At 48.9% G+C, this 23,621-nt stretch overlaps 1 protein-coding gene across 2 annotated transcripts in view; it reads right to left on the bottom strand.

Moving 5' to 3' along the window:
- Window positions 1-766: 766 nt before the first annotated feature.
- Window positions 767-23,621, bottom strand: part of LOC110515436 (angiopoietin-2) — a 95,573-nt gene continuing 72,718 nt past the window's right edge. Inside the window, exons 7-9 of one of the 2 annotated variants that reach the window (XM_036953648.1) lie at window positions 15,706-15,872; window positions 6,468-6,598; window positions 767-1,385 (exon numbers count right to left, since the gene is read on the bottom strand). In XM_036953648.1, the coding sequence (XP_036809543.1) occupies window positions 1,225-1,385; window positions 6,468-6,598; window positions 15,706-15,872 (459 nt within the window). In that variant the 3' untranslated portion in view covers window positions 767-1,224. Of the gene's footprint in view, window positions 1,386-1,431; window positions 1,616-6,467; window positions 6,599-15,705; window positions 15,873-23,621 lie in introns of those variants that run through there. The other variant, XM_036953649.1, reaches the window with a different exon arrangement.

The raw sequence follows: 23,621 nt of genomic DNA, 5'->3' as shown, positions 1-23,621 counted from the left end.
GAGACGGTGACGTAGTGAGTAGACGGAGACGGTGACGTAGTGAGTAGAAGGTGACGTAGTGAGGAGATGGAGCCGGTGACGTAGTGAGTAGACGGTGACGTAGTGAGTAGATGGAGACGGTGACGTAGTGAGTAGATGGAGACGGTGACGTAGTGAGTAGATGGAGACGGTGACGTAGTGAGTAGATGGAGACGGTGACGTAGTGAGTAGATGGAGACGGTGACGCAGTGAGTAGATGGAGACGGTGACGTAGTGAGTAGACGGATACGGTGACGTAGTGAGTAGACGGAGAGGGTGACGTAGTGAGTAGACGGAGACGGTGACGTAGTGAGTAGACGGAGACGGTGACGTAGTGAGTAGATGGAGCCGGTGACGTAGTGAGTAGATGGAGACGGTGACGTAGTGAGTAGATGGAGACGGTGACGTAGTGAGTAGATGGAGACTGTGACGTAGTGAGTAGATGGAGACGGTGACGTAGTGAGTAGACGGATACGGTGACGTAGTGAGTAGACGGAGACGGTGACGTAGTGAGTAGACGGAGCCGGTGACGTAGTGAGTAGATGGAGACGGTGACGTAGTGAGTAGATGGAGACGGTGACGTAGTCAGTAGATGGAGACAGTGACGTAGTGAGTAGATGGAGACAGTGACGTAGTGAGTAGATGGAGCAAAACACCACTACATTTTTTTTGTTATTTTATTTAGCTTTTTTTTCTATAAAATTATGATTTTTACCTTCTATCACAAATATACATTTGGGAAAGTAAATATGCTTGTAGAAACACCTGTGTTTATTTATCATGCACTTTTATGAGGATAATCATCTCCTTAAAAAAAAGGGTTTTACAAGCATCTCTGAGTGGCATAGCGGGAAACAGTCAGGAAGAAGCTGTTAAAGTTTTCTGGACATTGAAAGTGAAAGTGGAGTAGCAGTAAGCCATAATATACCATTATGCATCTACAATATATGTACAATCCCATTATAAAACACACATTTACGTTGGCCTGTGTGCCATTTCAGCGGGAAAATGTTTTTAAGACGGAATACATTTCAGAAAATAACAGATCTGTTCTTTTCAAACACAGTCAATTAAAAACCTCTAAAAACCTCCACTCAAGTATCATATTCCACATGTCTGGCAAACATCATTATTCGAGAAGTGCTCATATCAGTCTGTGATTCAGTCAGTCGGGGTGACGTCAATGGCGATCGCCGCCGTTATGCCTCAGAAGCCTGCGGGTCGAACCATCATGGTGGTCACTGTAGTCATGAGGCTGGGTCCTTTCCAGTAGTACCACTTGATGCCGTTGTAACGGACCACGTTGGAGACGCCAGAGTAGTAGATACCGTTCAGGTTGGAGGGACCACAAGCCTCAAACCACCAACCTAGTGGAGAGGGGAGAGGTCTGGGGTCAGGAAGACAGAGAGGGGGCAGCGGGACTACACACCTCAAACCACCAACCTAGTGGAGAGGGGAGAGGTCAGGGGTCAGGAAGAGAGAGAGAGAGGGCAGATGGACCAGACGCCTCAAACCCCCAACCTAGTGGAGAGGGGAAAGGTCGGGGGTCAGGAAGAGAGAGAGGGGGCAGCGGGACTACAAGCCTCAAACCACCAACCTAGTGGAGAGGGGAAAGGTCGGGGGTCAGGAAGAGAGGGGGCAGCGGGACTACACGCCTCAAACCCCCAACCTAGTGGAGAGGGGAGAGGTCAGGGGTCAGGAAGAGAGAGAGAGAGGGCAGATGGACCAGACGCCTCAAACCCCCAACCTAGTGGAGAGGTCGGGGGTCAGGAAGAGAGAGAGAGAGGGCAGATGGACCAGACGCCTCAAACCTCCAACCTAGTGGAGAGGGGAGAGGTCAGAGGTCAGGAAGAGAGAGAGAGAGGGCAGTTGGACTACACGCCTCAAACCGCCAACCTAGTGGAGAGGGGAAAGGTCGGGGATCACGAAGAGAGAGAGAGAGGGCAGATGGATTACACGCCTCAAACCGCCAACCTAGTGGAGAGGGGAAAGGTCGGGGGTCAGGGAGAGAGAGAGAGAGGGCAGATGGACCAGACGCCTCAAACCCCCAACCTAGTGGAGAGGGGAAAGGTCAGGGGTCAGGAAGAGAGAGAGGGGGCAGCAGGACTACACGCCTCAAACCCCCAACCTAGTGGAGAGGGGAAAGGTCGGGGGTCAGGAAGAGAGAGAGGGCAGATGGACTACACGCCTCAAACCCCCAACCTAGTGGAGAGGGGAAAGGTCAGGGGTCAGGAAGAGAGAGAGAGAGGGCAGATGGACCAGACGCCTCAAACCCCCAACCTAGAGGAGAGGGGAAAGGTCGGGGGTCAAGAAGAGAGAGAGAGAGGGCAGATAGACCAGACGCCTCAAACCCCCAACCTAGTGGAGAGGGGAAAGGTCAGGGGTCAGGAAGAGAGAGATTACACCAAAGAGGAAAAAGGAGGTTGTGTGGTCAAATAAAGGTCAAACTAAGCCATTTCATGTTTATGTACAACTTTACAAGAGGAAAACATGAGGCTAAACAAAGGATGAACAATATAGTCAGACCAGTAAAACGTTTATTTAAAAAAAATGGTATCAAGTAGCAGGAGAGAAGGTAGAGGATAGAGCAGAGGAGGGAAGGTAGAGGATAGAGCAGAGGAGGGAAGGTAGAGGATAGAGGAGGGAAGGTAGAGGATAGAGGAGGGAAGGTAGAGGATAGAGTAGGAGGAGGGAAGGTAGAGGATAGAGTAGGAGGAGGGAAGATAGAGGATAGAGGAGGGAAGTTAGAGGATAGAGTAGGAGGAGGGAAGGTAGAGGATAGAGGAGGGAAGGTAGGGGATAGAGGAGGGAAGGTAGAGGATAGAGCAGAGGAGGGAAGGTAGAGGATAGAGCAGAGGAGGGAAGGTAGAGGATAGAGGAGGGAAAGTAGAGGATAGAGTAGGAGGACGGAAGGTAGAAGATAGAGAAGGAGGAGCGAAGGCAAAGTATAGAGTATTAGGAGGGAAGGTAGAGGATAGAGGAGGAGGACGGAAGGTAGAGGATAGAGTAGGAGGAGGGAAGGTAGAGGATAGAGTAGGAGGAGGGAAGGTAGAGGATAGAGAAGGAGGAGGTACGCTAGACGATAGAGTAGGAGGAGGGAAGGTAGAGGATAGAGTAGGAGGAGGGAAGGTAGAGGATAGAGTAGGAGGGGGGAAGGTAGAGGACAGAGTAGGAGGAGGGAAGATAGCGGACAGAGTAGGATAGAGTAGGGAAGGTAGAGGATAGAGTAGGGAAGGTAGAGGATAGGGGAGGGGAGGTAGAGGATAGAGTAGGGAAGGTAGAGGATAGGGGAGGGGAGGTAGAGGATAGAGTAGGAGGAGGGAAGGTAGAGGATTGAGTAGGAGGAGGGAAGGTAGAGGGTAGAGTAGGATGAGGGAAGGTAGAGGATAGAGTAGCAGGAGGGAAGGCAGAGGATAGTGTAGCAGGAGAGAAGGTAGAGGATAGAGTAGGGAAGGTAGAGGATAGAGTAGCAGGAGGGAAGGTAGAGGATAGAGTAGCAGGAGGGAAGGTAGAGGCTAGAGTAGGAGGAGGGAAGGTAGAGGATAGAGTAGGGAAGGTAGAGGATAGAGTAGCAGGAGGGAAGGTAGAGGATAGAGTAGCAGGAGGGAAGGTAGAGGCTAGAGTAGGAGGAGGGAAGGTAGAGGATAGAGTAGCAGGAGGGAAGGTAGAGGATAGAGTAGGATGAGGGAAGGTAGAGGATAGAGTAGCAGGAGGGAAGGCAGAGGATAGTGTAGCAGGAGAGAAGGTAGAGGATAGAGTAGGGAAGGTAGAGGATAGAGTAGCAGGAGGGAAGGTAGAGGATAGAGTAGCAGGAGGGAAGGTAGAGGCTAGAGTAGGAGGAGGGAAGGTAGAGGATAGAGTAGCAGGAGGGAAGGTAGAGGATAGAGTAGGGAAGGTAGAGGATAGAGTAGCAGGAGGGAAGGTAGAGGATAGAGTAGCAGGAGGGAAGGTAGAGGCTAGAGTAGGAGGAGGGAAGGTAGAGGATAGAGTGGGAGGAGGGAAGATAGAGGATAGAGTAGGGAAGGTAGAGGATAGAGGAGCAGGAGGGAAGGTAGAGGATAGAGTAGCAGGAGGGAAGGTAGAGGCTAGAGTAGGAGGAGGGAAGGTAGAGGATAGAGTAGGGAAGGTAGAGGATAGAGTAGGAGGAGGGAAGGTAGAGGCTAGAGTAGGAGGAGGGAAGGTAGAGGATAGAGTAGGGAAGGTAGAGGCTAGAGTAGGAGGAGGGAAGGTAGAGGATAGAGTAGGGAAGGTAGAGGATAGAGTAGGAGGAGGGAAGGTAGAGGATAGAGTAGGGAAGGTAGAGGCTAGAGTAGCAGGAGGGAAGGTAGAGGATAGAGTAGGGAAGGTAGAGGATAGAGTAGCAGGAGGGAAGGTAGAGGATAGAGTAGCAGGAGGGAAGGTAGAGGCTAGAGTAGGGGGAGGGAAGGTAGAGGATAGAGTGGGAGGAGGGAAGATAGAGGATAGAGTAGGGAAGGTAGAGGATAGAGGAGCAGGAGGGAAGGTAGAGGATAGAGTAGCAGGAGGGAAGGTAGAGGCTAGAGTAGGAGGAGGGAAGGTAGAGGATAGAGTAGGGAAGGTAGAGGATAGAGTAGGAGGAGGGAAGGTAGAGGCTAGAGTAGGAGGAGGGAAGGTAGAGGATAGAGTAGGGAAGGTAGAGGATAGAGTAGGAGGAGGGAAGGTAGAGGATAGAGTAGGGAAGGTAGAGGATAGAGTAGGAGGAGGGAAGGTAGAGGATAGAGTAGGGAAGGTAGAGGATAGAGTAGGAGGAGGGAAGGTAGAGGATAGAGTAGGGAAGGTAGAGGCTAGAGTAGGAGGAGGGAAGGTAGAGGATAGAGTAGGGAAGGTAGAGGATAGAGTAGGAGGAGGGAAGGTAGAGGATAGAGTAGGGAAGGTAGAGGCTAGAGTAGCAGGAGGGAAGGTAGAGGATAGAGTAGGGAAGGTAGAGGATAGAGTAGCAGGAGGGAAGGTAGAGGATAGAGTAGCAGGAGGGAAGGTAGAGGCTAGAGTAGGAGGAGGGAAGGTAGAGGATAGAGTGGGAGGAGGGAAGATAGAGGATAGAGTAGGGAAGGTAGAGGATAGAGGAGCAGGAGGGAAGGTAGAGGATAGAGTAGCAGGAGGGAAGGTAGAGGCTAGAGTAGGAGGAGGGAAGGTAGAGGATAGAGTAGGGAAGGTAGAGGATAGAGTAGGAGGAGGGAAGGTAGAGGCTAGAGTAGGAGGAGGGAAGGTAGAGGATAGAGTAGGGAAGGTAGAGGATAGAGTAGGAGGAGGGAAGGTAGAGGATAGAGTAGGGAAGGTAGAGGCTAGAGTAGGAGGAGGGAAGGTAGAGGATAGAGTAGCAGGAGGGAAGGTAGAGGCTAGAGTAGGAGGAGGGAAGGTAGAGGATAGAGTAGCAGGAGGGAAGGTAGAGGATAGAGTAGGGAAGGTAGAGGATAGAGTAGCAGGAGGGAAGGTAGAGGATAGAGTAGCAGGAGGGAAGGTAGAGGATAGAGTAGGGAAGGTAGAGGATAGAGTAGCAGGAGGGAAGGTAGAGGATAGAGTAGCAGGAGGGAAGGTAGAGGCTAGAGTAGGAGGAGGGAAGGTAGAGGATAGAGTAGCAGGAGGGAAGGTAGAGGATAGAGTAGGGAAGGTAGAGGATAGAGTAGCAGGAGGGAAGGTAGAGGATAGAGTAGCAGGAGGGAAGGTAGAGGATAGAGTAGGGAAGGTAGAGGATAGAGTAGCAGGAGGGAAGGTAGAGGATAGAGTAGCAGGAGGGAAGGTAGAGGATAGAGTAGGAGGAGGGAAGGTAGAGGCTCTGTGTAGTGCACTTGAGGTTATATTCCAATGAACCGAATGAAAAATACATTGTTAAATGAGTTTCCATCGCATTTTCAACTTTACTGATAGTTTTCTCACAAAAACAATTGTGATTGTGCCCCCTCTGGCACGTACACTCTAACCAACAGCAGCCTTCCTGACGACATTATTATGGACAACAAAAAACATTTGTCAAACAGCAGCCAAGCATGGATCATCATGTCACCAGAATGAGACTCTGGATATTTATCATAAAGGAGCATCACGCTCATCACCGTGCTCTTTCACCACCCTGGGAAGGTCATCATCATTTACTTCATCTGTAGCCTAACAAACGGCATGGTTTTCCTGAGTTGGATGACCACACAACACGTCATTATGTGATTCCAAGTTTACTTCCACATGACGGATATTATATCAATATTTCCACATAAAAGCATCTCCACTGACATTTCTCGCTTAATTAATTTTTACCAGCAAAAAATAAAATAACACCACCTTGTCAAACTCGTTTTGTTTCATTGACATTTGATTTGTTTACCGAGAAATGTTCTGTTTCCGTCAGGCCTGACATGCTTCATCTGGTACGTACTTGACTAGCAGAAAACAGCTGCATGGAAACCTGTTAATGAAAGTGAGGGCCTCAGAGCCTGTACCTCCAGAAGACATCTGGGCACACTTGCAGGAACAGCGGTCGTTGTCTCGGTCCTTGGTGCTGAACTGGGTCCCAGGCTGGGTCAGACTACTGGTGCGGCCGGCGGTACCACTGAACCCCTGGGCATGGAGACTGGGAGAGGACCAGAACAATCAACACACAGACACATTAACAACCTTCTGAAATGGCATGGAGACTGGGAGAGGACCAGAACAATCAACACACAGACACATTAACAACCTTCTGAAATGGCATGGAGACTGGGAGAGGCCCAGAACAATCAACACACAGACACATTAACAACCTTCTGAAATGGTATGGAGACTGGGAGAGGCCCAGAACAATCAACACACATACACATTAACAACCTTCTGAAATGGCATGGAGACTGGGAGAGGACCAGAACAATCAACACACAGACACATTAACAACCTTCTGAAATGGCAAGGAGACTGGGAGAGGACCAGAACAATCATCACACAGACACATTAACAACCTTCTGAAATGGCATGGAGACTGGGAGAGGACCAGAACAATCAACACACATACACATTAACAACCTTCTGAAATGGCATGGAGACTGGGAGAGGACCAGAACAATCAACACAAATACACATTAACAACCTTCTGAAATGGCATGGAGACTGGGAGAGGACCAGAACAATCAACACACAGACACATTAACAACCTTCTGAAATGGCATGGAGACTGGGAGAGGCCCAGAACAATCAACACACAGACACATTAACAACCTTCTGAAATGGCATGGAGACTGGGAGAGGCCCAGAACAATCAACACACAGACACATTAACAACCTTCTGAAATGGCATGGAGACTGGGAGAGGCCCAGAACAATCATCACACATACACATTAACAACCTTCTGAAATGGCATGGAGACTGGGAGAGGACCAGAACAATCAACACACATACACATTAACAACCTTCTGAAATGGCATGGAGACTGGGAGAGGACCAGAACAATCAACACAAATACACATTAACAACCTTCTGAAATGGCATGGAGACTGGGAGAGGACCAGAACAATCATCACACAGACACATTAACAACCTTCTGAAATGGCATGGAGACTGGGAGAGGCCCAGAACAATCATCACACATACACAGTATTTAACAACCTTCTGAAATGTGTTCTGTTAGACACAAATAACTCTTTATCCACATTATAGCAGGGGGTGTAAAGCCATAACACCTATGTTTTTCCATAAGCAGATTATGATCAATGAGGTCAAACAAAACACCTCCCACAATCTTTTTGTTATAAATTTCTCTCAGCCAATCATCAGTCATTTCTGTAAGTGCCATACATGTTGAAAACCTTTCCCTATTAGAGTACTGAAAATATGTTTTTCATTTCTTTACTCTGAAATATCATTGTATCTGGTCAAACACATTTTTATTCCAATAAAGTTTACTAAGGGTTGGTAATAGGATGATTGGTTGGCTGTTTGAGCCAGTAAAGGGGGATTTTTGCTAATCTTAGGTAACAGACTTAATTTTGAAGAGGAAGGTGTTTAGTCCCAGGTTCCTTAGCTTAGTGGTGAGCTTTGAGGGCACTATGGTATTGAACGCTTAGCTGCATTCTCACATACTGTAGGTGTTCCTTTTGTCCAGGTGGGAAAAGGCAGTGTGGAGTACAATAGAGATTGCGTAATCTGTGGATCTGTTGGGGCGGTATGCAAGTTGGAGTGGGTCTATGGTTTCTGGTATGATGGTGTTGATTTGAGCCATAACCAGCCTTTCAAAGCTCTTCATGGCTACAGACATAAGGCAGGTTACCTTAGTGTTCTTGGGCACAGGAACTATGGTGGTCTGCTTAAAACATGTAGGTATTACAGACTCGATCAGGGACAGGTTTAAAATGTCAGTGAAGACACTTGACTGTTGGTCAATGCATGCTCTGAGTGCACCGAGTGCACATCCTGTTAATCCCTGCGGCCTTGTGACCTGTTGACCTTTTAAAGGTATTTTACTCACATTGGCTACGGAGAGCGTGATCATACAGTCGTGCTGAACAGCTGGTGTTCTCATGCATGCTTCAGTGTTCCTTGCCTCGAAGCGGGCATAGAAGTAGTTTAGCTCATCTGGTAGGCTTGTGCAACTGGGCTGCTCACGGCTGGGCTTCCCTTTGTAGTCCGAATTGTTTGCAAACCCTGCCACATCCGACGAGCATCGGAGCCGGTGTAGTAGGATTCAATCTTAGTCCTGTGTTGACTGCTTTGCCTGTTTGATGGTTCGTCGGAGGGCATAGCAGAACTTCTTATAACCGTCTGGGTGAGACCGGCAGCTCTCCCCTATTGCTCAGTGTGGATGTTGCCTGTAATACATGGCCTCTAGTTGGGGTCTGATGTGGTATATTCCTCAATTCCATCGGATGAATCCCGGAACATATTCCAGTCTGTGCTAGCAAAACAGTCCTGTAGCTTAACATCTGCATCATCTGCATCATATTGTCCAGGAACTTTAATGTGTAATATAGTCGGAGGCGTTTGACTCCACCTGAGTTTGACTAGGGCACGACTCCTGCTACCTCTTCTCCTGCGTTGACGTTTTGGTGCAGGGAGGGGATGTTGCTGAAGAAAGTGGTGATGTTGGCAAGTAGGGGAGCTCTGGTCAGGGGGAAGGCTAGGAGAGGAGGATTGGGTGTGGGCGGTGGAGGAATGGGAGGGTGTCCCGGGGGCTTGGCTATGGATATGAGACTGCCTTAGTTACAGGGACAGATGGGAGAGGGGGCTGGCTATGGATATGAGACTGCCTTAGTTACAGGGACAGATGGGAGAGGGGGCTGACTATGGATATGAGACTGTCTTAGTTACAGGGACAGATGGGAGAGGGGGCTGACTATGGGTGTTTGGCCCTGGTGAATATGCTTCCTTGGCCTGGGAACAATAGGGAAAGGGTTGGATGCCTTTCTTGGTTGGATGGATGGAAGAAATCGCAGAGTAATTGGGTGAACCTACTGCTCCAGAGAAGATGTTGCATTGGCCAGAGAAAGCTAGAGAAGAGGTTACATGGACCAGAGAAAGCTAGAGAAGAGGTTACATTGGCCAGAGAAAGCTAGAGAAGAGGTTGCATTGGCCAAAGAAAGCTAGAGAAGAGGTTGCATTGGCCAGAGAAAGCTAGAGAAGAGGTTGCATTTGCCAGAGAAAGCCAGAGAAGAGGTTACATTGGCCAGAGAAAGCTAGAGAAGAGGTTACATTGGCCAGAGAAAGCTAGAGAAGAGGTTACATCGACCAGAGAAAGCTAGAGAAGAGGTTACATTGGCCAGAGAAAGCTAGAGAAGAGGTTACATGGAACAGAGAAAGCTAGAGAAGAGGTTGCATTGGCCAGAGAAAGCTTGAGAAGAGGTTGCATTGGCCAGAGAAAGCTAGAGAAGAGGTTGCATTGGCCAGAGAAAGCCAGAAAAGAGGTTACATTGGCCAGAGAAAGCTAGAGAAGAGGTTACATTGGCCAGAGAAAGCTAGAGAAGAGGTTGCATTGGCCAGAGAAAGCTAGAGAAGAGGTTGCATTGGCCAGAGAAAGCCAGAGAAGAGGTTACATTGGCCAGAGAAAGCTAGAGAAGGAGATGCCTTGGCCGAGTTCGGCCTGCATTGGCTGGGTAGAAGCCTAGCACAACAGGCCTCTGGCTTGGGTGATCCCTACGTAAACCCAACCCTGAGGAGGAGAACCAGATGTTCACAGCATGATAATGAACCACATAATCAGCGAGGTGAGATGGAACGCTGCTCAGCAGTAGTTGGCAAGAGGGATGACAGCTCACAAACACTAGTACCATTCAGAGTGGGATGAATACAGCTCCTAGAAACAGACCCGTTTTGCACCGGCTTAATGGGCAAATTTTAGGTTATTTAAGGATGATCCTGGAAACTAAATATGAAGTTAACTTAATTAATTCCGGTGCTACACAAACTTCTACACTAACGAGCATTTCGTTTCAACACAAATAATATCACCTTGTCAAACACCTCCGGCCTTTTTCAAACAGTTCATCAAACTCCACTTCATCTACACTGAGACTTAACTGTTCATGGATCTGCACCTGTCAATCACATTCCTCTTTTTTGAGGAACTTCTGAGTTTAAACAATCCTTTAGTGATCTCAGGTTGGGCTTTAGTAGTGGAGAGAGAGAGAAAGCAATTATAGGGCCTTAGTAGTGTAGCGAAAGATATACTAGACCACCACGCGGCTTTAGTAGTGGAGAGGGAGATATACTAGACCACCACAGGGCTTTAGTAGTGGATAAAGAGATATACTAGACCACCACAGGGCTTTAGTAGTGGAGAGAGAGATATACTAGACCACCACAGGACTTTAGTAGTGGAGAGAGAGATATACTAGACCACCACAGGGCTTTAGTAGTGGAGAGAGAGAGATATACTAGACCACCACAGGGCTTTAGTAGTGGAGAGAGGACCACCTGGGAGCGGATATATGTTTGACCTGCCAGGCACGGCCATGTTCTGCTGCTGACAGGTTGGTTTCATTTCAAATGTCATTCCCAACACAGTGCACTATGGTCCTTGGTCAAAGACACAGTCCATTATGAATAGGCTTCCATTTGGGATGCAGATTGTGTTCCTCTTTTCCCCAGCCGGAAGGGGATGCCTCAGGGTCGGCGGGGGAAAGAGACGGGAGACAGAAAAGTGGCAGCTTGCCCTCCGCTGATCTCATCACTGATGATGTTCTTCAAGACCACGTCATCGACTCGTCCTTTCTTTTACTTTCATCCTGTTTCTTTCTACCCAGCGATTAAAGAAAGCAAAGTTAACGTGTGAATAATAGTGGATGATTTGACCGAGTGGAGGGATTGACATCGCAGGCTTGAGGAAAGTCTGAAAAGGGAAGAACTTCCACGCAATTATGCCTTTCAGAAACATAACTCTTTACAAAACTCTCCCCGGAATCACTTCCATCCGTTTCTGATTCTAATCTGATTGTGACACGGCTCTAAGAGATTCTAATCTGATTGTGACACGGCTCTAAAATATTCTAATCTGATTGTGACACGGCTCTAAGAGATTCTAATCAGATTGTGGCACGGCTGTAAGAGATTCTAATCTGATTGTGACACGGCTCTAAGAGATTCTAATCTGATTGTGACACGGCTCTAAGAGATTCTAATCAGATTGTGACACGGCTGTAAGAGATTCTAATCTGATTGTGACACGGCTCTAAGAGATTCTAATCTGATTGTGAGACGGCTCTAAGAGATTCTAATCTGATTGTGACACGGCTCTAAGAGATTCTAATCTGATTGTGACACGGCTCTAAGAGATTCTAATCTGATTGTGACACGGCTCTAAGAGATTCTAATCTGATTGTGACACGGCTCTAAGAGATTCTAATCTGATTGTGACACGGCTCTAAGAGATTCTAATCTGATTGTGACACGGCTCTAAGAGATTCTAATCTGATTGTGACACGGCTCTAAGAGATTCTAATCTGATTGTGACACGGCTCTAAGAGATTCTAATCTGAATGTGACACGGCTCTAAGAGATTCTAATCAGATTGTGACACGGCTGTAAGAGATTCTAATCTGATTGTGACATGGCTCTAAGAGATTCTAATCTGATTGTGACACGGCTCTAAGAGATTCTAATCTGATTGTGACACGGCTCTAAGAGATTCTAATCTGATTGTGACACGGCTCTAAAAGATTCTAATCTGATTGTGACACGGCTCTAAGAGATTCTAATCTGATTGTGACACGGCTCTAAGAGATTCTAATCTGATTGTGACACGGCTCTAAGAGATTCTAATCTGATTGTGACACGGCTCTAAGAGATTCTAATCTGATTGTGACATGGCTCTAAGAGATTCTAATCTGATTGTGACACGGCTCTAAGAGATTCTAATCTGATTGTGACACGGCTCTAAGAGATTTACATTCCAGAAGAGTCAGAACACAATAGGAACCCTGAACACTGATGGCAATTCAAAGTCAAACCCATCAGATACAATTTAATGACATTATCAGATAAAATCTCACTTACTGTAAGTGGTTGTTTAACATGATTTAACTATGATTGACATGTAAGAGAAAATCTTTAAAAAAATATATAAATATATGGACTTCGTTCCCTATGAACCCCTATTCCAACCGCAAGGTGCTACAGAGGGAAGTGTGTACGGCACAGTAACATCACTAGGGCCGAGCTCCCTGCCATCCAGAGGGCCGAGCTCCCTGCCATCCAGAGGGCCGAGCTCCCTGCCATCCAGAGGGCCGAGCTCCCTGCCATCCAGGACCTCTATAAAAGGACCTTGATAAGATTTTACCGCCCAAGCCATAAAACGGCTAAATAGTTAGTTAATTTATAAAGTTAACCAAATAGCTACCCAGACTACCTGCATTGACCCTTCTTGCACTAACTCTTGACTCATCACATACTGCTGTTACTGTCTATTATCTATCCTTTACCCCTACCTACAGTATACTGCTGTTACTGTCTATTATCTATCCTTTACTCCTACCTACAGTATACTGCTGTTACTGTCTATTATCTATCCTTTACCACACCTACAGTATACTGCTGCTACTGTCTATAATCTATCCTTTACCCCTACCTACAGTATACTGCTGTTACTGTCTATTATCTATCCTTTACCCCTACCTACAGTATACTGCTGTTACTATCTATTATCTATCCTGTTGTCTAGTCACTTTACCCCTACCTACAGTATATGTACATACAGTATCTACCTCAAGTACCTCGTACCCCTGCCCATTGACTCAGAACTGGCACCCTGTGTATATAGCCTGGCACCCTGTGTATATAGCCTGGTACCACATGTATATAGCCTGGCACCCCGTGTATATAGCCTGGTACCTTGTGTATATAGCCTGGCACCCCATTTATATAGCCTGGCACCCCGTGTATATAGCCTGGCACAACGTGTATATAGCCTGGTACCCTGTGTATATAGCCTGGTACCCTGTGTATATAGCCTTGCACCCTGTGTACATAGCCTGGTACCCTGTGTATATAGCCTGGTACCCCGTGTATATAGCCTGGTACCCCATGTATATGGCCTGGTACCCTGTGTATATAGCCTGGCACCCTGTGTATATAGCCTGGAACAACGTGTATATAGCCTGGTACCCTGTGTATATAGCCTGGTACCCTGTGTATATAGCCTGGTACCCTGTGTATATAGCCTGGTACCCTGTGTATATAGCCTGGTACCCTGTGTATATAGCCTGGTACCCCGTGTATATAGCCTGGTACCCCATGTATATGGCCTGGCACCCCGTGTATATAGCCTGGTACCCTGTGTATATAGCCTGGCACCCTGTGTATATAGCCTGGAACCTCGTGTATATAGCCTGGTACCCTGTGTATATAGCCTGGTACCCTGTGTATATAGCCTGGTACCCTGTGTATATAGCCTGGTACCCTGTGTATATAGCCTGGTACCCTGTGTATATAGCCTGGTACCCTGTGTATATAGCCTGGTACCCCGTGTATATAGCCTGGTACCCCATGTATATGGCCTGGCACCCCGTGTATATAGCCTGGTACCCTGTGTATATAGCCTGGCACCCTGTGTATATAGCCTGGAACCCCGTGTATATAGCCTGGTACCCTGTGTATATAGCCTGGTACCCTGTGTATATAGCCTGGTACCCTGTGTATATAGCCTGGTACCCTGTGTATATAGCCTGGTACCCTGTGTATATAGCCTGGTACCCCGTGTATATAGCCTGGTACCCCATGTATATGGCCTGGCACCCCGTGTATATAGCCTGGTACCCTGTGTATATAGCCTGGTACCCTGTTTATATAGCCTTGCACCCTGTATGTATAGCCTGGCACCCAGTGTATATAGCCTGGTACCCCATGTATATAGCCTGGTACCCTGTCTATATAGCCTTGCACCCTGTATATATAGCCTGGTACCCCATGTATATGTCCTGGTACCCCGTGTATATAGCCTGGTACCCTGTGTATATAGCCTGGTACCCTGTGTATATAGCCTGGTACCCTGTATATATAGCCTGGTACCCTGTGTATATAGCCTGGTACCCTGTGTATATAGCCTGGCACCCTGTGTATATAGCCTGGAACCCCGTGTATATAGCCTGGTACCCTGTGTATATAGCCTGGTACCCTGTGTATATAGCCTGGTACCCTGTGTATATAGCCTGGTACCCTGTGTATATAGCCTGGTACCCTGTGTATATAGCCTGGTACCCTGTGTATATAGCCTGGTACCCTGTGTATATAGCCTGGTACCCCGTGTATATAGCCTGGTACCCCGTGTATATGGCCTGGCACCCCGTGTATATAGCCTGGTACCCTGTGTATATAGCCTGGTACCCTGTTTATATAGCCTTGCACCCTGTATGTATAGCCTGGCACCCAGTGTATATAGCCTGGTACCCCATGTATATAGCCTGGTACCCTGTCTATATAGCCTTGCACCCTGTATATATAGCCTGGTACCCCATGTATATGTCCTGGTACCCCGTGTATATAGCCTGGTACCCTGTGTATATAGCCTGGTACCCTGTGTATATAGCCTGGTACCCTGTATATATAGCCTGGTACCCTGTGTATATAGCCTTGCACCCTGTATATATAGCCTGGTACCCCATGTATATGTCCTGGTACCCCGTGTATATAGCCTGGTACCCTGTGTATATAGCCTGGTACCCTGTATATATAGCCTGGTACCCTGTGTATATAGCCTGGTACCCTGTGTATATAGCCTGGTACCCTGTGTATATAGCCTGGTACCCCGCGTATATAGCCTGGTACCCCGCGTATATAGCCTGGTACCCCATGTATATGGCCTGGCACCCCGTGTATATTGCCTGGTACCCTGTGTATATAGCCTGGTACCCTGTGTATATAGCCTTGCACCCTGTATATATAGCCTGGCACCCAGTGTATATAGCCTGGTACCCCATGTATATAGCCTGGTACCCTGTATATATAGCCTTGCACCCTGTATATATAGCCTGGTACCCCATGTATATATCCTGGTACCCCGTGTATATAGCCTGGTACCCTGTGTATATAACCAAGTTATCGTTACTCATTGTGTATTTATTCCTTTGTGTTTCTCTCTGCAAAGTTAGGAGAAGGTATTTCACTAGTAGTCTACACCTGTTGGTTACAAAGCATGTGACAAATAAAATGGGATTTGATTGATTTGATTTGACTGATAGCTCTTGGCCTCCACTGTGGAAGGGAGCATTGCATGCTGGTACCTGTAGTTTTTGTTCTCTGCGTCTATGTAGAAGTGATTATAGTGGGAGTAAGCTTCGTTCCCCTCAGCATCCTTCAGCTGCACCTGGAGACTGTACTCTTGGGAGCTGGTCAGCAGGTGTATGAGGTCATTTCCTGCCCAGTACTCTCCCGAGGGATCCCCAAAACCCTGCATCAGGTACGGTGAGAGAAAGAGGACAAACTGAATGAAGGGGCATATGAAACACATGTCACTTCAGAGGGACAGATGACATCAACAGAGATATGTTAAGATACAATGTCACTTCAGAGGGACAGATGACATCAACAGAGATATGTTAAGATACAATGTCACTTCAGAGGGACAGATGACATCAACAGAGATATGTTAAGATACAATGTCACTTCAGAGGGACAGATGACATCAACAGAGATATGTTAAGATACAATGTCACTTCAGAGGGACAGATGACATCAGAGATATGTTAAGATACAATGTCACTTCAGAGGGACAGATGACATCAACAGAGATATGTTAAGATACAATGTCACTTCAGAGGGACAGATGACATCAACAGAGATATGTTAAGATACAATGTCACTTCAGAGGGACAGATGACATCAACGGAGATATGTTAAGATACAATGTCACTTTAGATGGTACATATAACATGAACAGAGATATAAATGGCATTGTACCTTTGAGAGGAATGAAGAGGGATCATGTGAGTGAAGAGTTAAATGATTTTGACTGAGGGAAGTGAATAAGCAAACATCTTGATAACTCCTGACTCTTTGACCTTCTACTGACAGTCAGTCCCTGTATTGCTTGACACTTTAATGTCTTAACCCGGAGCTCGAGTAAATGACATTACTAAGCTGCTCCCGAGTGTACTAGGCCCGGACATGGACATCGATTCTATCATAGTCTACGTGAATTGTGGTGACATCATAAAGGGCAGCTCTGAACAGTTGAAACTGGATTTTAAAGAGGTGATTGACTCTCTGCTAGACACTAACAAAAGACCCATCATATCTGGCCCTGTGCCCATCTCTGAATCGAGGCATTGAACGCTTTAGCAGGATTCCATCTCTTCACAACTGGCTACGTGATTATTGCAGCTCAGTGGGAGTAACTTTATTTACAATTTCAATACCTTTTGGAAGCAAGGAGGATGGGATCCACCCAAATCATTTCACAGCATTATAAGGCTGCGTTGAGACAATGACTTATCAATGACCCGAGCCCAGCTCAGTTAATCCCTACCATTGTGTCCCTGAGATGTCACAATGTACATTATACCAGCAGTGTTGGTAGACACAATGTAAGTAGCCTAATTTATGTTACTCTAACTGCCCTGAATGCCTCAGCTGATCCTACAGCTGTTGTCTGCAGTAATCATGTGCCTATGAACCAGATTTATACTGTTAGCACTGAGGTGATGTGCCCTAGGAAGTCCACTGTGAGCAGATCACCCTGCACTAACATAAATAACATGAGCATGTCTACTTCTGCTAAGCTTCCCAGTAAGGCAATGAAAACAAGCAAGCATCCCGGAAGAAAAGTGCTCAAAATAGCCCACATTAACATATGTAGCTTAAGAAACAAGGTTCATGACATCAATAATTTACAAGTAACAGATGACATTTGTCTCTGAAATTCACTTAGATAATACCTTTGATGATACAGTGGTACCAATACATGGTTATAACATCTACAGAAAAGACAGACATGCCAAAGGTGGAGGTGTTGCTGTTTATATTCAGAACCACATTACTGTAAAGATTAGAGAGGATCTCATGTTAAATACTGTAGAAGTAATATGGCTACAGGTTCATCTGCCTCACCTAAAGCCCATTCTGGTGGGAAGCTGCTATAGACCACCAAGTGTTAACAGTGGATAATATGTGTGAAATGCTTGATAATGTAAGTGATATCAACAGAGAGGTATATTTTCTGGGTGATTTGAATATTGACTGGCTTTCATCAAGCTGCCCACTCAAGGAAAAAGCTTCAAACTGTAACCAGTGCCTGCAACCTGGTTCAGGTTATCAGTCAACCTACCAGGGTAGTTACAAACAGCACAGGAATGAAGTCATCAACATGTATTGATTACATCTTTACTAATGCTGCAGAAATGTGTTTGAAATTATCTGTTTCCTTGTGCTTGTCTCCACCCCCTCCTGGTGTCGTCCATCTCGCCCATTATCCCCTGGGTATTTATACCTGTGTTTTCTGTCTGTCTGTGCCAGTTTGTCTTGTTTTGTCAAGTAAACCAGCGTGTTAGTCTGTGCGCCTGATTTTTCCTTGTCTCTGTTTTTGCTAGTCCTCCCGGTTTTGACCCTTGCCTGCCCTGACCACGAGCCCGCCTGCCTGACCATACTGCCTGCCCTGACCACGAACCTGCCTGCCTTGACTCCGAACCCGCCTGAATGACCATACTGCCTGCCCTGACCACGAGCCTGCCTACCTGACCATACTGGCTGCCCTGACCACGAGCCTGCCTACCTGACCATACTGCCTGCCCTGACCACGAACCCGCCTGCCTGACCATACTGCCTGCCCTGACCACGAACCCGCCTACCTGACCATACTGCCTGCCTTGGCTCCGAACCCGCCTGCCTGACCATACTGCCTGCCCTGACCACAAACCCGCATGCCTGACCATACTGCCTGCCTTGACTCCGAACCCGCCTGCTTGACCATACTGCCTGCCCTGACCACGAACCCGCCTACCTGACCATACTGCCTGCCCTGACCACGAACCCGCCTACCTGACCATACTGCCTGCCTTGACTTCGAACTAGCCTGCCTGACCATACTGCCTGCCCTGACCACAAACCCGCCTACCTGACCATACTGCCTGCACGGACCACGAGCCTGCCTACCTGACCATACTGCCTGCCCTGACCACGAACCCGCCTACCTGACCATACTGCCTGCCCTGACCACGAGCCTGCCTACCTGTCCATACTGCCTGCCTTGACTCCGAACCCGCCTGCCTGACCATACTGCCTGCTCTGACCACGAACCCGCCTACCTGACCATACTGCCTGCCCTGACCACGAACCGGCCTACCTGACCATACTGCCTGCCCTGACCACGAGCCTGCCTACCTGACCATACTGCCTGCCTTGACTCCGTAACCGCCTGCCTGACCATACTGCCTGCCCTGACCACGAACCCGCCTACCTGACCATACAGCCTGCCCTGACCATGAGTCTGCCTACCTGACCATACTGCCTGCCCTAACCACGAACCTGCCTACCTGACCATACTGCCTGCCCTGACCACGAGCCTGCCTACCTTACCATTCTGCCTGCCTACCTGACCATACTGCCTGCCTTGACTTTGAACCCGCCTACCTGACCATTACTGCCTGCCCTGACCACTAACCCGCCTACGTGACCATTCTGCCTGCCCTGACCTCGAGCCTGCCAACCTGACCATACTGCCTGCCCTGACCACGAGCCTGCCTACCTGACCATTCTGCCTGCCCTGACCACGAGCCTGCCTACCTGACCATACTGCCTGCCCTGACTTTGAACCCGCCTACCTGACCATTACTGCCTGCCCTGACCACGAACCCGCGTACGTGACCATTCTGCCTGCCCTGACCTCGAGCCTGCCAACCTGACCATACCGCCTGCCTTGACTCCGAACCCGCCTGCCTGACCATACTGCCTGCCCTGACCACGAACCCGCCTACCTGAGCATACCTCCTGCCTTGACTCCGAACCCGCCTGCCTGACCATACTGCCTGCCCTGACCACGAACCCGCCTACCTGACCATACTGCCTGCCTTGACCACGAACCTGCCTACCTGACCATACTGCCTGCCCTGACCACGAGCCTGCCTACCTGACCATACTGCCTGCCCTGACCACGAGCCTCCCTACCTGACCATACTGCCTGCCTTGACTCCGAATCCGCCTACCTGACCATACTGCCTGCCCTGACCACGAACCCGCCTACCTGACCATACTGCCTGCCCTGACCACGAGCCTGACTACCTGACCATGCTGCCTGCCCTGACCACGAGCCTGCCTACCTGACCATACTGCCTGCCCTGACCACGAGCCTGCCTACCTGACCATACTGCCTGCCTTGACTCGGAACCCGCCTGCCTGACCATACTGCCTGCCCTGACCACGAACCCGCCTACCTGACCATACTGCCTGCCCTGACCACGAGCCTGCCTACTTGACCATACTGCCTGCCCTGACCACGAACCCGCCTACCTGACCATACTGCCTGCCCTGACCACGAGCCTGCCTACCTGACCATACTGCCTGCTTTGACTTCGAACCCGCCTGCCTGACTATACTGCCTGCCCTGACCACGAACCCGCCTACCTGACCATACTGCCTGCCTTGACCACGAACCCGCCTACCTGACCATACTGCCTGCCCTGACCACGAGCCTGCCTACCTGACCATGCTGCCTGCCCTGACCACGAGCCTGCCTACCTGACCATACTGCCTGCCCTGACCACGAGCCTGCCTACCTGACCATACTGCCTGCCTTGACTCGGAACCCGCCTGCCTGACCATACTGCCTGCCCTGACCACAAACCCGCCTACCTGACCATACTGCCTGCCCTGACCACGAGCCTGCCTACTTGACCATACTGCCTGCCCTGACCACGAACCCGCCTACCTGACCATACTGCCTGCCCTGACCACGAGCCTGCCTACCTGACCATACTGCCTGCTTTGACTTCGAACCCGCCTGCTTGACTATACTGCCTGCCCTGACCACGAACCCGCCTACCTGACCATACTGCCTGCCCTGACCACGAGCCTGCCTACCTGACCATACTGCCTGCCCTGACCACGAACCCGCCTACCTGACCATACTGCCTGCCCTGACCACGAGCCTGCCTACCTGACCATACTGCCTGCCCTGACCACGAACCCGCCTACCTGACCATACTGCCTGCCCTGACCACGAGCCTGACTACCTGACCATGCTGCCTGCCCTGACCACGAGCCTGCCTACCTGACCATACTGCCTGCCCTGACCACGAACCTGCCTACCTGACCATACTGCCTGCCTTGACTCGGAACCCGCCTGCCTGACCATACTGCCTGCCCTGACCACGAACCCGCCTACCTGACCATACTGCCTGCCCTGACCACGAGCCTGCCTACTTGACCATACTGCCTGCCCTGACCACGAACCCGCCTACCTGACCATACTGCCTGCCCTGACCACGAGCCTGCCTACCTGACCATACTGCCTGCCTTGACTCGGAACCCGCCTGCCTGACCATACTGCCTGCCCTGACCACGAACCCGCCTACCTGACCATACTGCCTGCCCTGACCACGAGCCTGCCTACTTGACCATACTGCCTGCCCTGACCACGAACCCGCCTACCTGACCATACTGCCTGCCCTGACCACGAGCCTGCCTACCTGACCATACTGCCTGCTTTGACTTCGAACCCGCCTGCCTGACTATACTGCCTGCCCTGACCACGAACCCGCCTACCTGACCATACTGCCTGCCTTGACCACGAACCCGCCTACCTGACCATACTGCCTGCCCTGACCACGAGCCTGCCTACCTGACCATGCTGCCTGCCCTGACCACGAGCCTGCCTACCTGACCATACTGCCTGCCCTGACCACGAGCCTGCCTACCTGACCATACTGCCTGCCTTGACTCGGAACCCGCCTGCCTGACCATACTGCCTGCCCTGACCACAAACCCGCCTACCTGACCATACTGCCTGCCCTGACCACGAGCCTGCCTACTTGACCATACTGCCTGCCCTGACCACGAACCCGCCTACCTGACCATACTGCCTGCCCTGACCACGAGCCTGCCTACCTGACCATACTGCCTGCTTTGACTTCGAACCCGCCTGCTTGACTATACTGCCTGCCCTGACCACGAACCCGCCTACCTGACCATACTGCCTGCCCTGACCACGAGCCTGCCTACCTGACCATACTGCCTGCCCTGACCACGAGCCTGCCTACCTGACCATACTGCCTGCCCTGACCACGAGCCTGCCTGCCACTCTGTACCTCCTGGACTCTGACCTTGATGAGGTTTTGCCTGTCCTGACCTCGAGCCTGCCTGTCACTCTGTACCTCCTGGACTCTGACCTTGATGAGGTTTTGCCTGTCCTGACCTCCAGCCTGCCTGCCACTCTGTACCTCCTGGACTCTGACCTTGATGAGGTTTTGCCTGTCCTGACCTCCAGCCTGCCTGCCACTCTGTACCTCCTGGACTCTGACCTTGTCATGATATTTTGCCTGTCCTGACCTCCAGCCTGCCTGCCACTCTGTACCTCCTGAACTCTGACCTTGTCATGATATTTTGCCTGCCCTGACCTCCAGCCTGCCTGCCACTCTGTACCTCCTGAACTCTGACCTTGTCATGATATGTTGTCTGTCCACAACCTGTCTCTTGCCTGCCCCTTGGATACTAATAAATATCAGAGACTTGAACCATCTGCCTCCCGTGTCTGCCCTTCTGAATACACCCAGTCATTACAAACGCTGGGCCTAATATGGTGTATAACTGGTCCTACAAGAGGTTTTGTAAAGATTCCTATGTTGATGATGTAAATAACATTTGCTGGTCTGTGGTGAGTAATGAGGAGCAACCAGACGCTGCACTTGACACATTTATGAAATTGCTTATTCCAGTTACTAGTAAGCATTGACCCATTAAGAAAATGAAAAAAGGATAGGCGGGACTGTCGCGTCCCACTTGGCCAAAAACCAGGGAAAATGCAGCGCGGGAAAATAAAAAATAAATGATATAAAAATCGAACTTTCATTAAATCACACATGTAAGATACTCAGTTAAAGCTACACTCAAACGCTTTTGGGCGAAAGCATAAGAAGCTTTTCTCTGATGATAGCACAACAGTAAACAAAGAGGGAAGCATATTACAACCCTGCAGGCGCTACACAAAACGCTGAAATAAAATATAAATCATGCCTTTGACGAGCTTCTTTTGTTGGTACTCCAACATGTCCCATAAACATCACAAATGGTCCTTTTGTTCGATTAATTCCATCCATATATATCCAAATGTCAATTTATAATGCGCGTTTGATCCAGACATAAACAGCTCACAAAAAACACAACGTCACTACAAAATATTTCAAACTACTTTTGTAATACAACTTGAGGTATTTTTAACCGTTAATAATCGATCAAATTGAAGACGGGTCTGTCTGTGTTCCATACAGGAAGACAACAAACTACTTTTCACAGACATGATGTTATACTCACAGACATGATTCAAACAGTTTTAGAAACTTCAGAGTGTTTTCTATCCAAATCTCCTAAAAATATGCATATCTTATATTCTTGGCATGAGTAGCAGGAAGTTGAAATTGGGCACGCTATTTATCCAAAAGTGAAAATGCTGCCAACCTATCCCCAAGATTAAGAAAATGACTAAAACTGTTAAATCCCAGTGGATTGATGAGTGGTCTCTCTGTGGTCTCTGTGGTCTCTCTGTGGTCTCTCTGTGGTCTCTCTGTGGTCTCTCTGTGGTCTCTCTGTGGTCTCTCTGTCTCTCTGTGGTCTCTCTGTGGTGTCTCTGTCGTCTCTCTGTGTTCTCTCTGTGTTCTCTCTGTGGTCTCTCTGTGGTCTCTCTGTGGTCTCTCGTCGTCTCTCGTCGTCTCTCTGTGGTCTCTCTCTGTCTCTCTGTAGTCTCTCTGTAGTCTCTCTCTGTCTCTCTGTGGTCTCTGGCTGTCACAGCCCTTGTTGTTACGTGAACATGAATATATGAATGAGGTCTGGGAGTGTTAATTATCTGGCCAGAATGCTTGATATTACCGTTGGACTAATCTTGGTTAATCATTGTGTGGTCAGTTTGGGCAGTCAAACGATTCAACACACACAGACATACTGTACAGACACACACACACACACAGACACACGTTATCTTCTGTCTACAGAGGCC

This window comes from Oncorhynchus mykiss, chromosome 18 (assembly GCF_013265735.2).
Source record: "Oncorhynchus mykiss isolate Arlee chromosome 18, USDA_OmykA_1.1, whole genome shotgun sequence".
Lineage (NCBI taxonomy): Eukaryota > Metazoa > Chordata > Actinopteri > Salmoniformes > Salmonidae > Oncorhynchus > Oncorhynchus mykiss.
The sequence above is the reverse complement of the archived record's forward strand: the minus strand, read 5'-3'. Positions and strand labels throughout refer to the sequence as shown.